A 14,981-nucleotide genomic window follows, 5' to 3' on the forward strand; every position below is an offset into this window, starting at 1 on the left:
AAGCTTTACTAGGATCGGATGAAAAGATTAAATGTCCTGTTGACCTGATCATTTTGTGACTAATGTGAGTAGATCAGATCCTGTTTTTTATGCTGCTGGTTTATGTTTTTTTTCTTTTATGATTGATGGCATCACAGTTTGTGCTACTGGTTCTATGTTGTGTGTTCTTAGTGCCTGTTGTTACTCTGTGCTGTTTATTGGTTATTTTATTGTGAAACTACAGTGCTGAGTCTAAAACTAATTTCCCCATGGGGACAAATAAAGTCTATCTTAATGTCGATCTATCTTGAGAACACAACACACGACGAGCATATTGGGCACATGCAGTGCAACTCCAGGACAGAACTTAAACAAAGAAAAAAAAAAAGCAAATAAGCCAGTTATGTAAAAACAAAATGTAGGGAATTCCAGGATTTGATTTTCCCAAGCCAATATTAAACTCACTTCTGGTCCTTTTCCAGAATCAAGTTTAGTGAAAGCCTGTGTATGTTACTATGGCAACTAATGCCTGAAACTAACCTGCTGTGTAACAGCTTAGTGTCATCTTAACCCCTAGTCTCTTAACAATGGCACTCAAGTGAAACACTGCATTGTCTCTACATCACGGCAGTCCTTCACCTCATTATGCAAAGGCCATAGGTCAGATCTGATAAATGATTTTATTGTGATAATGCTATCACTATTTGACAGTCTACCATTTCCAAGGTTAATATACATAAAGGGGCTCTCTACTGATTTTACATATTTTAGATTTTACATGACTTTTACAAATTCAGTTCACTCGTTCCACGGAGATCGACTCAGCCTGTGAAAACAGTTGTACAATGTCTACTGTTGCTGTGGAGGAAATTTGTCAAGCCTGAAAAAGTGACCCCCTGATGATGTCATAGCTCCCAACTGGTCTTGCTCCCAAGATAGCAAGATTATCAGTCAGAGGTACCAACATACCCCAAATAAGATCTGGGTTCCATGGTTTTGAATAAGAGGCGAACAGTGAGAGCGTGCACTTCTCCATATGAATTTTATTTGGTCAAAAATAGAACATTGTGTCATGATCTGAAATACAAATGTCATTCTGGTCATCTTGTAATAGTACCAAATTATAAAAATCTGAACTACTATGAAAACAAACGTGAGAAGTGACACAGGAAATGACACAACGCCATGTGCGAGACAGGGTTTTTATTCTTCCAGAAATGGATGTCCGCAATAAACGAGTGATCCTTGTTTTTTCGTTGCAAATGAGTGCACAACTTGGATCGCTCGTTTCTTGTGGACATCCATTTTTGGAAGCAAAAAAATCCTGTCTCACACACGGTATTGTGTCATTTCCTGTGTCACTTCTCTCGTGTGTTTTTCGTGACAAAACATACTTTGGAGACCAGACAGACTCGTCAAGGATTCTTCCTGGTGAAAGATCTTGTAATGTGTGACCCCCTGTTGCCAATCAGTCATGTAGTGTGCAAACCACGACTTCAAGATTCCCGATTACAAGACAGAAAATTGTGTCGTGTGAACAGTACAGCAATCGGACGACTTTCAAAGTCATGTAGTGTGTGCTTGTCGTAAGTAAATCATATTCAGACTTGTCTGACAGCGTTACTGGTTGTATTCAACTCAATCAACATCTACATCTCATCATCATTTAACTCTCTTTTCAGGATTGTCACTCTCAGTTCAGAGCAATACAACTCCATTGCTGAATTTCTAAGTATTATACATCAAAATACTAAATATCAAAAGTTTTTAAGGTATTAAGACTCTATAGGAATAATTAAGGAGTTAGTGCTTGAAAACAGTAAATAAAAGCCAATAGACAAAATGTAAAGTTGATGCTTGTTAAAAACTCAATACAGTAGTGTACAGTAGTTAGATGTAAAATGTTTATCCTCAATAAAAAAAAGAAAAATACTTAAAAATCTGACTTTATCAAAGCTTTGAAACTACATAAAATGAGTGTGAATGGGTGCGATGGGAAGAAGAAATGTAAATATAATTTGAAGGTTTAGCTAAAGTAAAGCGGTTTCATGTTATCAGTTAGAGGAATGCCCGGTACCTTCTCCATGCTGTCAACACAATAACACCAGTTACCCGCTGACCTCCCATCTGCAGCTGCTTGGTAAACTGTGCTCACGACTGCAAGGCTGAGTGGAGTTTTTGAGGAAGAAAGAGACTATGAACAACAGCAGGAGAAATGCTGGTTTCTGATTCTTTGTTTTGCTTCTTCTGACTGCTCAATGTTACAAATGTTTCATAAAAAGCATTCTGTTACCAGAAGTTTATACTTTCTGTGGAATCCACTGAGTTCCAAGCAAGCTACTGTATCTTCTTTCTATCTTTCAGTACTAATACTGCATACGACTGACCCAATCATGAAGAAGTATAATTAGGATTTTCGCTGATAGAGCTATGTTATATTATCATCCCCACCTCATTGAAAAACACACTGTTTACTTCACTTCATTCAGGTGTTCATCAGTCCACTCTCTACTGCTTCTTCTTCTTCTTCTCCACTATCTTGGTGAAGTTCTGGATGTCCTCAGCCATCAGCTGGGGCTCTTCCATGGCAGCAAAATGGCCGCCACTTGCCATGGGCGTGTAGGTCATGAGTTTACGGTACTTCTCTTTGACCCACAGCTTGGGTGTGTGCATCAGCTCGTTGGGGAAGCAGGCAAACCCAGTGGGGACGTACACTGGTATCCTGGGAAGAGATGATGATGTGTTAGCAAAGGTGGAGAGGAAGAGCTGTGTATAGATATTTCTCTGCATTCTAACATTGTGTTTGTAACTCACTTAGAGTGGGGTTGATTGAGGCCTTTGCCAAAGTTTTCCTTATAGAACCTCATTGAAGAAATGATGCAGCCAGACGTCCAGTAGATCATCACATTAGTCAGCAGGTCGTCCAGAGAGAACTTCCTGCAACACGTTGCACACACAAGCTTAGCACATTATGACCTGAGTGATTATATATAATGGGAATGGCAACTTCAGGAGCTGCCATTTTTCATCATGCCCAGTTCTATTTTCTGTACCTGGTGAGTCCTCCATCCTCCAGGTTCCTGAAGTCCTGGCTTGTCCATGTGGAGAACTTCTCCAGAATGTAGGCAGCCAGACCGACTGGAGAATCATTCAGCCCTCGCCCTGAGATGAAATATAGAGTGACAGAGTATGAAATAATAGCTAAAAATACTTATAAACTTATAATTGTGTCAACAAAGCTATTTGTCAGTGAATAAAAATGCATTTGTTGTGATTGTAAAATTCCTTACCTTAAAGGGTCTGTTCACCCAAATCAGTAAAAACAAACAAACCACAGGACTCTTAAAGATACCATTAATTCTTGTGTACACTTTAAAACCTGATAAAAGGAGTGAAGTGTATTGCTGAATGGCAGCTAAACTTGCTCTGCCTGAGATATAAAAATAAAAGGTAAAATCTGTTTGCTCTCGGTTCTTACCGACAGTGTCAGGCTTGGTGGCCTGGATGTGCATGTAGCCAGACTCTTTGATGGATTCCACTACCAGTTTGTCCATGCAGGGGTAGAGACGCTGAATGTCTATGTCGGTGAAGCTGAACAGCTTGGGGAAGCGACGGCCGAGCATGAGGGATAAAGCCATGGGCAGCCCGGGCTTGGAAGGTGGGGCAAAGTTCACATGCAAGCCTTTGACTATCCTGAGTATGGAAAAAATGTAGCAATACATTAGGCTTTTACAGACAAAAGTATACAGACTTAACAGACATGTCTTCAGCTGTCTCATGTTTAAATGATGTGAAATACTGTACAATCTGATGTTTGACTGTAAGTACAAGGATTATTTTCAGGTGTTGGGGAAGGTGTTTTGTTTTGTGTCTTACTTGGGCTCCAGCTGAGCCATGTTGGTGGTGACCAGCCAGCCCCAGTCTCCTCCATGAGCGTAGAACTGCTGGAAGCCCAGACGCTTCATCAGTTTGTGGAAGACACGTGCCGCACAAACTGAATCAAAACCTGTCCACAGACACAGACAGATACAGGAATAACAGACTCCATGCAATTTTTACTCTGCTATATGCATTTTATTTGAATGAACTAAGACATTTCATTGCAATCAGCGCTCTGGTTCAATTGACAAAAAACTTAACTTATGGTTAAGACCACTAAAAACTTAAGTAACATCCTTATCCCTTGGAACATGTTTGCCCTCTTTATTCAAACAAAAAGAAAAACATTTGGACCGAACAGCAACCTCCTCTTTGTGGCAGGAAGGAACATGATTTATCGGAAATCCCTTAATACCAAATCATCACAGCACTACACAACCCTAAAACACTCCAGTGATGTTGGGAATTTACACAATGTCCAGTGCAAGACCCCAGACGCACCTTTTTTATGCGGTGCTTCTGAGAAGCCGTACCCAGGTATGGAGGGGCACACCACCTCAAACACAAGCTCATTTGGGTCTGATGGTTCTGTTAGCAGCGGGATCAATCCGTAGAACTCATAGAAGGAACCAGGCCAGCCGTGAACCATTAGCAGAGGAATAGCACTGGTCCCCTCAGGCACCTTCCTGGGCTTCACGTGCACATAGTGAACATCAATACCTGGACGGGAGTTCAGTAAGTAAGAAAAAGTTAGAGATCAAGTACATATAATATGGGCTGATGAAAAATGAGGAACCCACATAGGACAGTATCTTCAAAATGTGTCAGCAGTGGAAACCAACCTTCAATGTTGGTTTTGAAGTGGGGGTACTGGTTGAGTTTGTCTACTTGTCTCCTCCAGTCAAAGTCATTTCTCCAGTAAGAGACCACTTTCTGCAGGTACTGGGAGTTGAAGCCATAATTAAACTGACTATCCTCCAATGAGGCCACAGGGCGAGTGTGGTCTATCCTCCTGTAGAGGTCCTGACAGGAAAGGAAAGAGGACATGAGGGGACATTTACTTCATGTTACGTTTTCCTGTGACTGACTAGATATCAAGAAGTCAACAAATGCTTCAGGGCTGTTTCCAGTAGTTGGTTTGGCTTTCCATCTCACATTAAAAGAGAATCATGTCACCTGAGTGACAAACTGAGAAAATCTAACCTCCAGCTCCTCTTCATTGGTAGTGACTTTAAAGGGGCGGATGGTGTCGTCCTCCCCACCATCAGAAGGTGCTCCGGCCCCCCACCAGCCATCCTCTGTCTTCAGAACCTGGGTCCTGCTCCTCTGAACCAGGAAGAAGATCAGTCCTCCAATCACCAGCACAAGCAGTAACTCTGTGAACATGGTGCCAAGTGTCTGCTCCGAGACCGGGATGGCTGGAGAAATACCAGACAAGGGAAAGAGTAACATAACACAAGGCATTTGTCCAAAGATGGTTTACATGGCCAAGACACGACTACAAAGATTAGATTAGATTTTTTCTTGTCTCACATTTTTTATTTAAGTGGAACTTATTATACCAGATAGAGACATAAGAATAAAGAATAATGAAATTATGACTTCAGAAGTGTAACTGGATGTGACAAAATCCAGATTTACTGAATAACACTAAATAAATTGATTAAATGGCAGAGCTAATTTGATGTCACAAAAACTAAAGCACATGTAAGTCATTGGACTCAGATTCAAGGATTGGATGAAAGATTTTTTTAAATTATAAGCAATTAAATGATTAAACTGACCATATACTACGATATATTGTATAAGCCAGAAGAAAAAGTGAAACTTTAACAGATTTACTAAGCTAAAAGAAATCTAATGTGTGCATTGGAAACAGCAGAGTAATTTGACAGCAACACAGTCTGACATGACACAATACTTTTCTCTGTGACTCTCAGTGATGCAATATGAGTCTGAGGCTCAACTATTTCATGAACGCAGAGTTTATGGGTAAAAGTGGAAAAAGTGGGACCAGTCAAACAAAAGTGTCACTGTTGCTGTGGTTGTGACCAGCTGATAGGATTATAGGCAGAGAACAGGGCTGATCACAGCTCAGAGCTGCATGACAAAGCTTTTCTCATTCAGGAGGGCTGCAAGCATGGAAACACACACACACACACACACACACACACACACACGCTATAATTACACTGTGTTTATATCTGATTATAAAACTAGTAGCTACTATAACCACCCATTGGAAGACAAGTTTTGACTAACTTTGCATGTCACTGACTTCACAGAGAGAGGATTTGGCGTATTGACGTAAAAGAGAGCACTGTGCGTGAGTTCAGCGACCTGTCAACTGAGCTCGCCTCAATACAGACAAAACAGACCTGTTTTCTCGAACAGTCTGTGGGGGTCCAGCATCAACAAACCAGGCTGTGCCCCCTCACCTACATCTATCTATAGCAACTGGTATTTGTAGTCAGCTAAATACACCTGTGCGCTACGATCTGATCAACTTTTGACTGGAACTATCAAGTGCAATACCCTGACCGGCACATTAACCTAGAGCGAAAGGTCATGAAAACCATTCAGTCACTTTTATATATCGCTAGCTAACGTAAGGTAAATCACAGCTAGACAGAGATAAGGTAATACCACAGTTAAATTCACACGTACGTATCCACTTTTTTACTAAACATGCAACTTTTACATGATACATGCCACCAATGATATAGTTAACTTAGCCCAAATAATTTAACAGTAACAGAAATGTCTCTTAATCAGAAAGGATAGAGTTTGAGCTGTTTTACCTGCTGTCGTGCTAACTTACTGACAGATGTGAGTCCTGGTCGCTGCTTCTCTGGTCCGGTTCAATTCCTAAACTTCGTTTCTTTCACTTTGTCCTAGCCCCTCAAAATTAAACACAATCAACTTTTTAATTTAGCTGCAAGGAAAGGAGCATTCAGATAATTAAGCATGTCAATTGTTTATATCATTCGACGTGCAGGTAGAGGAAAACGGGAGCATAGAACCATTCGTCCTGGAAACTGGAGGAGTGTTGACATACCAGAAATGCATGATGGGACATGTAGTATACTATGGAAAAGGCTGACCAACACCGTGACTGCAAGTATTGTCGGTTTAGGGTTAAAGAGAATCCAAACTGCAGTTTCAGGGAATGTCTCACTCAAAAGAGAGAATGAAGAAAAACTATGTCTACACAAAAAGGACGCACCACAGAAAGATTTGAAAACATGTAAAATATATGACTTAACCAGAATTTGTATGACCCTGAATTCTGAGAAGTCAGTTTTAAAAAGAAACTCACATGTAACCAGAAGAAACATTTTTTAATCCTCTGATAAGTGTCTTTCCCAGGAACCCTGTTCTATTTCAAACTTTATCCGTCATACCACATCCTGCTACGCTTAATCACGCAGACATTTCTGCTGCCTATGAACACAAAATAAATACAAGAGATACTGGGGTAAATAAACATTTATTGAACATGTAACGCATTTATTTTCAGTAGACGAAATGGCATTTGGAGGTGTGGGGGTTTCTACGTAGAAATTGTGGGACTCTCCACACCATTGTTTGGAAATCAGAAGGTCCTGCTTCATTCATGTGGCACAAGTCCATGAGGAAAAACAAAACGAAACCGATCGCTGTGCTGAAATCGAATCCAACACAGCTATATAGATGTAAATGGACAAGACAGGCAACATCGACATTGACTGTCCTTTTTGTCCCCTTTAAAACTGAAAATAAATGCAAGCTCCTCTAAGAAAATGAAGGTGCCAAAGCTGGTTCCACAGCAGCAGAGGATTTTGTACTCCTTGTACATTTTGTCCCACCCCATATTCCCCCAACCGCTCTCATTTTCCCATCTTTACATTTTCTTGAATCTCTCAGCTGCCTACACTGACTTTACTTTGTATTAATACAATCAGGGATGGGATTAAAATGCCTGACGCTGAAAAGAAGTGTAATGAAATTTTTAATGATGTGGAAAGTATCTTAAAAGAAAATCCTGAGAGAATAAAATATATACAGTATCTATATCACATCTCTGAAAGTATTAACTCAGTGTAGGCAGCCTGATCAATCCCTCCACATCCCCTCTAAGTCTTCCCCATCGCACATCTCTCAGATTCACACCCCCAGTGGTTCTGTGCTCTCAACAACCACTGCGTCCACACTGAACTCAGTCCAGGTGCTCTAGAAGGTCAGCACTTCTAGAGCATTTTAGTCCGTCTCCATGGCGCCACTGTGCGTCTCCTTGGACACCATGAGTCTCATCAGTTTTCCGTGGAGCTTCTCGATCTTCTTCACGTCCTGGGCCTGGTCCGTCTTGTACTGTAAACACTGTGGAGATGGAGAAAGGCTACATAAGGCAATGACAGCTACAGTTACATTAAACTTGACTTTTCCTTCTTTTAAGTAACTATTTTGGAGAATGAAACCATTAATGTACTCACTAATGTACACTACACTACAATTAGCAACTAGAGACAAATCTCAGTACGAGTAAGGTGAGAAATGGTATCGTTCTTTATAATTCAATATTAGGCTTAAGGGGCCACTATTATCAGATGGTCAAACAACTTTGAAAACTCCTCACCCCATACCCATCGGATGTTGAATTGAGCCCCCCCTCTCAATTGTCTGACCATTCTGTAATTTTATGAAACTGTCAATCCGACATTTACACCCATTTCACGTCGTCACTTTTCACGTGAACGACCCGAGTGCAACACTATGAATGCCTTTCAGGAGAGACAGTCTGAAATTCCCTGTATTAAACAATATCTCGCCTCACTATGACGGCCAGCTTTTCACTGCACCTTTAAATTCTGTCTGGTTGAACTGGTTCTGATCAAGCATAAACCAACCCGTAGAACTTATTTAAAGGACACAGCTGGTGAGATTCTATATTTTTCTTATTATCAAAAAAATACAGTGAAAAGATCAAAACTACCAATGAATTGAACCCACTAACAACACACTTGGCTAGCTTATTCTTCTGTACCGTGGACCTCCACTATTAGAAAACACATCAATTGTTCTGACTTTGACATGTATTAACATTAACAACAGCATGCTATTTAAGTGTTCTAGCACCAGGTCACTGTCAGTCCAATGGTATGGCCTACTGGAGGTTAAATGAAGTAAAGAAGCCATGTCTTTCATGTTATGTCACATTAAAATGTCTGCTGCGATTGTTCAGGCTAGGGCTGTTCTGTCTGTCAGGCTTCCACAGACAGATCAACTGTTGGATGCACTGTCATGAAACTTTGTACAAACATTCATGTTGCCCACAGGATGACTGATCCCCTGGTCTTTCGTCAAGAGCCAGCAGGTCAAAATGTTCACTTATATTCAGAGAATGACATGAGGAGGACAGAGGATGATTTTGCTAATTTTGGTGATGCCCTGTGTTTTCCTCTAGCGCCACTTGCAGGATGATATTTGTTGTTCAGAGGAAAATGTCTCCATTATAGCCAGACTGATACATGATATACATTGATATATTTTTGGTCATATATCATTTTTTTTAAAAACACACACATAACACACAATCTTAATACAAATCGTTTCTTACTTTTAAAATTGTGACCAAGATACACAGTTAGTCAGATATTTTACATTGTAAAAAATAAATAAATAAATAAATAAATAAATCAACTTGTCAGTGCTCTCCGGTTGATAAACTAGTGTATGTAATGGTGACACTGTGTCCAATTCACATATACTCATCTATACTGATATAGTATCTGCAATAAGCTGATATTTGCCAATATATCAGCCTGACTGATTTATTGGTCCAGCTCTTGTGTCAACAACTCCTGGATGGATTCATTGTCTTGATTAGAGCTGAAATGATTAATCTTTTAGTCAATCCTCAGCAAATAATTGGCAACCATTTTGATAATCAATCGTTTCAGCCATTTTTTAAACTAAAAATGCCAATCCGTTCCTAGTTCCAGCTTCTTGATTGTGGAGATTTGTTACTTTTGTTTGTCTTATGGGATACTAAATTGAGCATGTTTGGGTTTTGAACTGACTTCACCTTGGCCTTAGAAAATTGTGATATGCAATTTTTTTCACTATTTTCTGACATTCATAGTTGACATGATTAATTGAGAAAATAATCTGACTAATTGGCTAATGCCAATAAGCACTGGTCTTTCTGAATTTGACTTTAGATTTGATGCTATCAGCAGGTCGAAATTTTAATTTATCCAATACTTTGATTTTCTATGAAACAATTTTTCTTTACAGCCTCTCAGAGAAGCTGGCATGGCTGTAGACTCGCATGAAAGCACTGGTGCCTTGTGAGGAGCAGAGCTGATAAAACAATCAATCAGCAGAGGACTACTGAGTACAGCTGAGTATCTTACAAATACAAAGTAGTTTGGTTACAGCTACACATGTGTAAAGAATTATTTCGCTTATATATCCATGTTACACATCACTGTCACATTGGATTCTGTTTTCCATTCTCAGTTTTTACACACACTACTTTTCCAGGGAAAATTAAAACAAACTGAAACGCGAAGAACAGGTAGAGAAAGCAAAGTGTTGGAAGTTTTCCATGTAAAAATGTTCACAACTCTGATTTGATGCTAACAGTTACACTGAAACTGATTCCTCGTGTCACTTACCACGGCATTGTCGGTCACTTTAATGCACAGGTTGCCGTCGCAGTGTCTGTACTTGAGAACCACTCTGACCTGAAAACAGAACATTAATTCCAGTTAAACAAAAAAACCCATACAGTTTGCATGTTCACATCGCCGACGAGCTCTCCGGCTAACAAGCTATGCGGCTAGCATGCTAACATACATGTAAAAAAGGTGTTTTTACCTTCATGGGATCTGTCAGATACAGTTTTTCTGCTGCGCGGGCGAATTCCTCCCAAGTCTGATAGTAAGGCATTATTCTAACAAAGCAAAACACTTTTTACACCAAACAATCTGTCTGAATCGCTCGACCAGGTTTGCTAACATCGGAAGACCACATCAGCAGCAATGTGATTAGTAGTTCCGGGTCACCTTTTCAAAACAAGAGCACGCCACTCAATAACTACAAAGTAATGAAGTCATTATCAAAAACAAACAGACAAAACAAAAACAGAACAGACAGCAAACGTACTTAATTCATATTTTATTATATTTGAAAACCTTTCCATGATTAAAACTGCTTCCTTTACATGTCTGAACAGTATCACTGGGGAGTTAAATGATAACTAAAATGTATTTTATTATTAGCATATGAAGTGTAAATATATCACATCAAATGCATGCTCCAGAGAGGAAAAGGCATTGGAGTTCCCAACGATCAGCTACAATTGCTGTTTGCATTCCCATTCTCAAATATCCATGTCTTTAGGGACATTTTTTAAATAAATAAAATAGAGAAAGTGATGTTCATTGTGATTCCTTTTTAATACCTTGGGTTGAATCAACTACCAGTCACTTCATTTTTAGAAATGGTGCGCACAGCCTTCAACAGACTTTTGTTTTGAAACTATCCCCTGTGGCTGAGCCGGAAATAATACTGTGAAACATAGTGAGGGACATTCATCATGTCTCCCTCTAGTGGTTGCAGATCATGGATGTATGTTGCAGACTGCAAATGCAAAGTCCACAAAGCTTGAAGTATGACTCATTTATTGCAGTCTTTGATTATCTATTATCATAATTGATATTATGTATCCAGGTTCCTGTAACCTTCATTTTCTCTTTCCAAGGTTGTGGGCTTTTTTTTCTTTCTTTCTTTTTTTTTTTTTACATTGAGGAGGATGTGTAGTACTTACTTGGGAAGATAACTTAAAAGTAGCAATGCCACAATGTAAAAAACACTAGTAAAAGTGTTGCATTACATTTTTTTAGGTAAGCATGAAGAAGTATTATCAGCAAAAGTAACTCCTGCTGCATTAACATGTGAGCAGCTGGTGGAGGTGCGGTTAATGTGATCTATTTAATGTTGGGTATTACTCTATAACCTTTTATAAACTAATCATTGGTTTTGTATGTCAAATTCTTAATCTGCAATGTAGCTAGTGACTACAGCTGTCAAATAACATTTAGTGGAGTCCAAAGGATAAAACATCATAAAATGCAAATGCTCAAAGAAAGTACAACTCCCTCAAAATCGAACATTAGTACAGTACTCAATTACGTATTTAGTTAACTTTCACCACTGGTGGTCTTTTGGGGAGAAGCTCTCCAGCTAGTAAGAGGATATAAGTGGTATTTCATGGTTTCTACACTAGATGGCAGACAAAGTTCAGCTATTTTCATGGCTGGATATTTGTGGGTGTTGGATGAACCCAGAAGCCTGAATGAGCCATGAATGGAAGTGACTTCACACTAAGCTATAGTTAGGAGGTTCACGTCAACATTTGGCTGTTGTTGTTTTGCTGAGCAATATTATACAGTGTATGTAGCGGTAGAGAAAGCTTCATTTCCCTCCGATCTAATGACATTTACTGCTTCAGTGTGTTAGACATCACAACAGAGCTGGTGAGGAGTGGCTGGTGTGGTGACAGCTCGTTCATCATCAGCTGAGTCAGTCATAGCTCAGTCATCCGAGCGGCTGACTCAAATCTATTTCATATTTTAGAACCAAATACATCATGCACACAAACACGCACACACACACACACACACACACATACACACAGTATACATAGACCAGTCTGGGCTGCAATTAGAACTTCAACAAAGCAAGTGTCAGATGCTGTATGCTGGATTACATTTGGCATTAGAACTGCCAGAAAGTGCTTCCTACTTTATCCTGGGAATTAGAGCATTTTAAATATATCAACTGCTAGATTCAGGATGAATAGGCCCAATTGGAAATAACCACCTCTCCTCTATAGAGCTGTAATTCAGGGTCTGTATTTATCAAACTTCTAGGAATTACACTCAAGAACACTCTAAAGAACTTAAGAGTACTTAAGGTCTAGAGAGTCCTTCACTGAGTGTGAGTAATAAGACAAATGAATCAAGGGACTCACTCCTATTAAAAGCGAACTGTAAAAGTCACTTTTAAGATCAGCTCTCAAGAGATTTGGATTGAGATATATTGCCATATTGTGCATTCTTTAAAAAATCCCTATGGTTTATTCAGTGGTGTGTTTTTCTGCAAAGATCTGTATAATTATAAGTATATTTTATTTGTTTGAAATCTCAAAATTTTTAGGAATAATCAACATGTACAATTAACAACAATATAATATATTTATAATGTATAAACAAGGCTGAAATAATATAGGAAATTTGCTGAAATGGAAAAAAAAATGATGTTGGGAGACAAGGTACAGAGAAATCTTATAATAAGGCAAATTTAATACAACGCTGACAAATGCAGACAATGAAGATGCTGAGAAAGTGATTGCAAACAAAATCAATGCAGGATTATTCTTCTTTTTTGTTGCACCTCTGATAATTGCCAAAAATGAGAAAAAGTGATCTAACATCCTATCAAATGTTCAAATGCAAATAATAAGCTTTTTTTTTTTTAAATTAAATATATATTCACAAGGACAAAACACAAAATGAACCATAGATAACAATACATATCCTATAAATACAAAATAAAATAGCAAGATAACAGGAAGTACATCTGCACAACAAACACCTGCTGCGTACATCAAACCTAAACTAAACAGACAAAAACATTAAAGTAAATCACTCCATCTCCCATTAGTAACCTTAATCAGCAGCTTAAAACTAGAACAACAAAAAAATATATATCTATTTACAGTATATAATCTTCTTATCCTGTTTATAGTTCATCATGTTCTGTGATATTTCAACCTCAACCTTCACTCTGACTCAAAATATCCCACTGCGTTGAAAAATGAACTTTTGTCCTTTATTCTTACTAATATCCTCTTTAACAGTGTTTAAGCATTCTGTGTTAAGTGGTTGTATTTTAGTGGCTTTAAATATATACGCTTTTCTCATCATAATGATGATGTTCAGGCTTTTTCCTTCCTCCTCCATTTATAACCCTTAAATCCTCTTAGCATTATAATTAAAGGACAGCTATAGAAATCTGAATTATAAACAGAGATTCGTTTTTTAATCTTGATCCAAAATATGGCCACTTCCTTATAAAATCAAAACGAGTGAAAATCAGACTCTTCTTCCTCCTCACAAAATCTACATCAACCACACTGTTGATTTTCATGTTTTTAAGCATAGGTAAATAATCTAATAGGTAAATATCTGAAAATTTATTTTAATTGTAAAATTCTAATGGAGACCTAAAAGGTAGTTGTGTAAATGCTTGTAAATACCTCTCTATGGGATTATTGTTTAACAAATCCTACTACTTTGACTGAACAGCAGTTGACTTTTTATTGAAATACATACTGTATATAACTGGTGCATGTTTTTATTTATCTTCTCTTGCTCAGCCATGTTGTATTCCTATTGTAAGGGCAATATATGGACACATTGATAGCTTCCTTTTCCAAGTCTGTTGTATGGCTGTGCAGAGTTGATTGTATGTATAAAAGTCACCAATATTACCATATACTACTTAAAGGTCATCACAAGACATGAGTTCTCCCCTACTATTCAAAAGATCATTTATAAACAATATTATTTCTTCAAACATTGGTTTAATAAACAAGAGCTGACCCTCAATTAATATATTTTTATTGTGGTTTGGAATTTCATGACTGGGTTCAGGTTAGTGATATCGGTGTTGCAATCAGCTGATTATGACATCCTATAAAAAGCCTGATAAGTATGGGAGTGACTTTCTCTTTATCATAGTAAACTGAAAAGCAGGTAGGATAGATTTCTTTATGGAACAAATGATGAACAAAGATCAATAACTTTGCTGAGAAACATTGCAGATTTAGTACAAATTTAGGTATAACGGCTGCTTTTAATGCAGAGTTGAGTGCCTCGAGATTTAACAATTTGAGTACACCTTATTTATAGTCATTATATAAGAGAACATAAATAAGAACATAAATACACTTTATTGTTAATTTTTAAACATCTTGCAAAGTGTCCCAGTAGCTGAATGTTTACTGCTCATGCCACATGTCCAGAAAGTTCCTGGTTTGAGTCCAGTGAGGGGCCCTTGTTGCATGTTATACC

General features: G+C 38.4%; 2 protein-coding genes across 3 annotated transcripts; both read right to left on the minus strand.

Annotated features, from left to right (window-relative positions):
* Positions 1 to 1,002: 1,002 nt before the first annotated feature.
* On the minus strand, positions 1,003 to 6,927 carry ephx1 (epoxide hydrolase 1, microsomal (xenobiotic)). 2 transcript variants are annotated; one of them, XM_044377211.1, is made up of 9 exons: positions 6,660 to 6,927; positions 5,062 to 5,276; positions 4,701 to 4,881; positions 4,360 to 4,578; positions 3,856 to 3,985; positions 3,458 to 3,672; positions 3,033 to 3,141; positions 2,794 to 2,916; positions 1,003 to 2,701 (listed from the first exon to the last, which is right to left on the minus strand). In XM_044377211.1, exons 2-9 carry the CDS (start codon positions 5,242 to 5,244, stop codon positions 2,488 to 2,490), a joined length of 1,374 nt encoding a protein of 457 aa, XP_044233146.1. In that variant the 5' UTR covers positions 5,245 to 5,276; positions 6,660 to 6,927; the 3' UTR covers positions 1,003 to 2,487. The 2 variants fall into 2 exon arrangements, with proteins under 2 accessions (XP_044233146.1, XP_044233148.1); XM_044377213.1 differs by having other exon boundaries at positions 6,680 to 6,926.
* Positions 6,928 to 7,332: 405 nt separating this feature from the next.
* srp9 (signal recognition particle 9) lies at positions 7,333 to 10,899 on the minus strand. Its single transcript, XM_044377214.1, has 3 exons — positions 10,720 to 10,899; positions 10,518 to 10,586; positions 7,333 to 8,217 (listed from the first exon to the last, which is right to left on the minus strand). Exons 1-3 carry the CDS (start codon positions 10,789 to 10,791, stop codon positions 8,098 to 8,100), a joined length of 261 nt encoding a protein of 86 aa, XP_044233149.1. The 5' UTR covers positions 10,792 to 10,899; the 3' UTR covers positions 7,333 to 8,097.
* Between the last annotated feature and the right edge of the window lie 4,082 nt (positions 10,900 to 14,981).

This window comes from Thunnus albacares, chromosome 16 (genome assembly GCF_914725855.1).
Source record: "Thunnus albacares chromosome 16, fThuAlb1.1, whole genome shotgun sequence".
Lineage (NCBI taxonomy): Eukaryota > Metazoa > Chordata > Actinopteri > Scombriformes > Scombridae > Thunnus > Thunnus albacares.

Bases quoted from the DNA above. Each gene is read 5' to 3' on its own strand.
- ephx1 (XM_044377211.1), bottom strand. From the start codon at position 5,244: ATGTTCACAGAGTTACTGCTTGTGCTGGTGATTGGAGGACTGATCTTC. The intron at 3,673-3,855 runs GTAAGACACAAA...TTCCATACTCAG, and splicing joins ATGGCTCAGCTGGAGCCCAA to GATAGTCAAAGGCTTGCATG. The intron at 2,702-2,793 runs GTGAGTTACAAA...ATCTCTTCCCAG, and splicing joins CTCAATCAACCCCACTCTAA to GATACCAGTGTACGTCCCCA.
- srp9 (XM_044377214.1), bottom strand. From the start codon at position 10,791: ATGCCTTACTATCAGACTTGGGAGGAATTCGCCCGCGCAGCAGAAAAA. The intron at 10,587-10,719 runs GTAAAAACACCT...TTCTGTTTTCAG, and splicing joins ATCTGACAGATCCCATGAAG to GTCAGAGTGGTTCTCAAGTA. The intron at 8,218-10,517 runs GTAAGTGACACG...CCATCTCCACAG, and splicing joins AAGTGACCGACAATGCCGTG to TGTTTACAGTACAAGACGGA.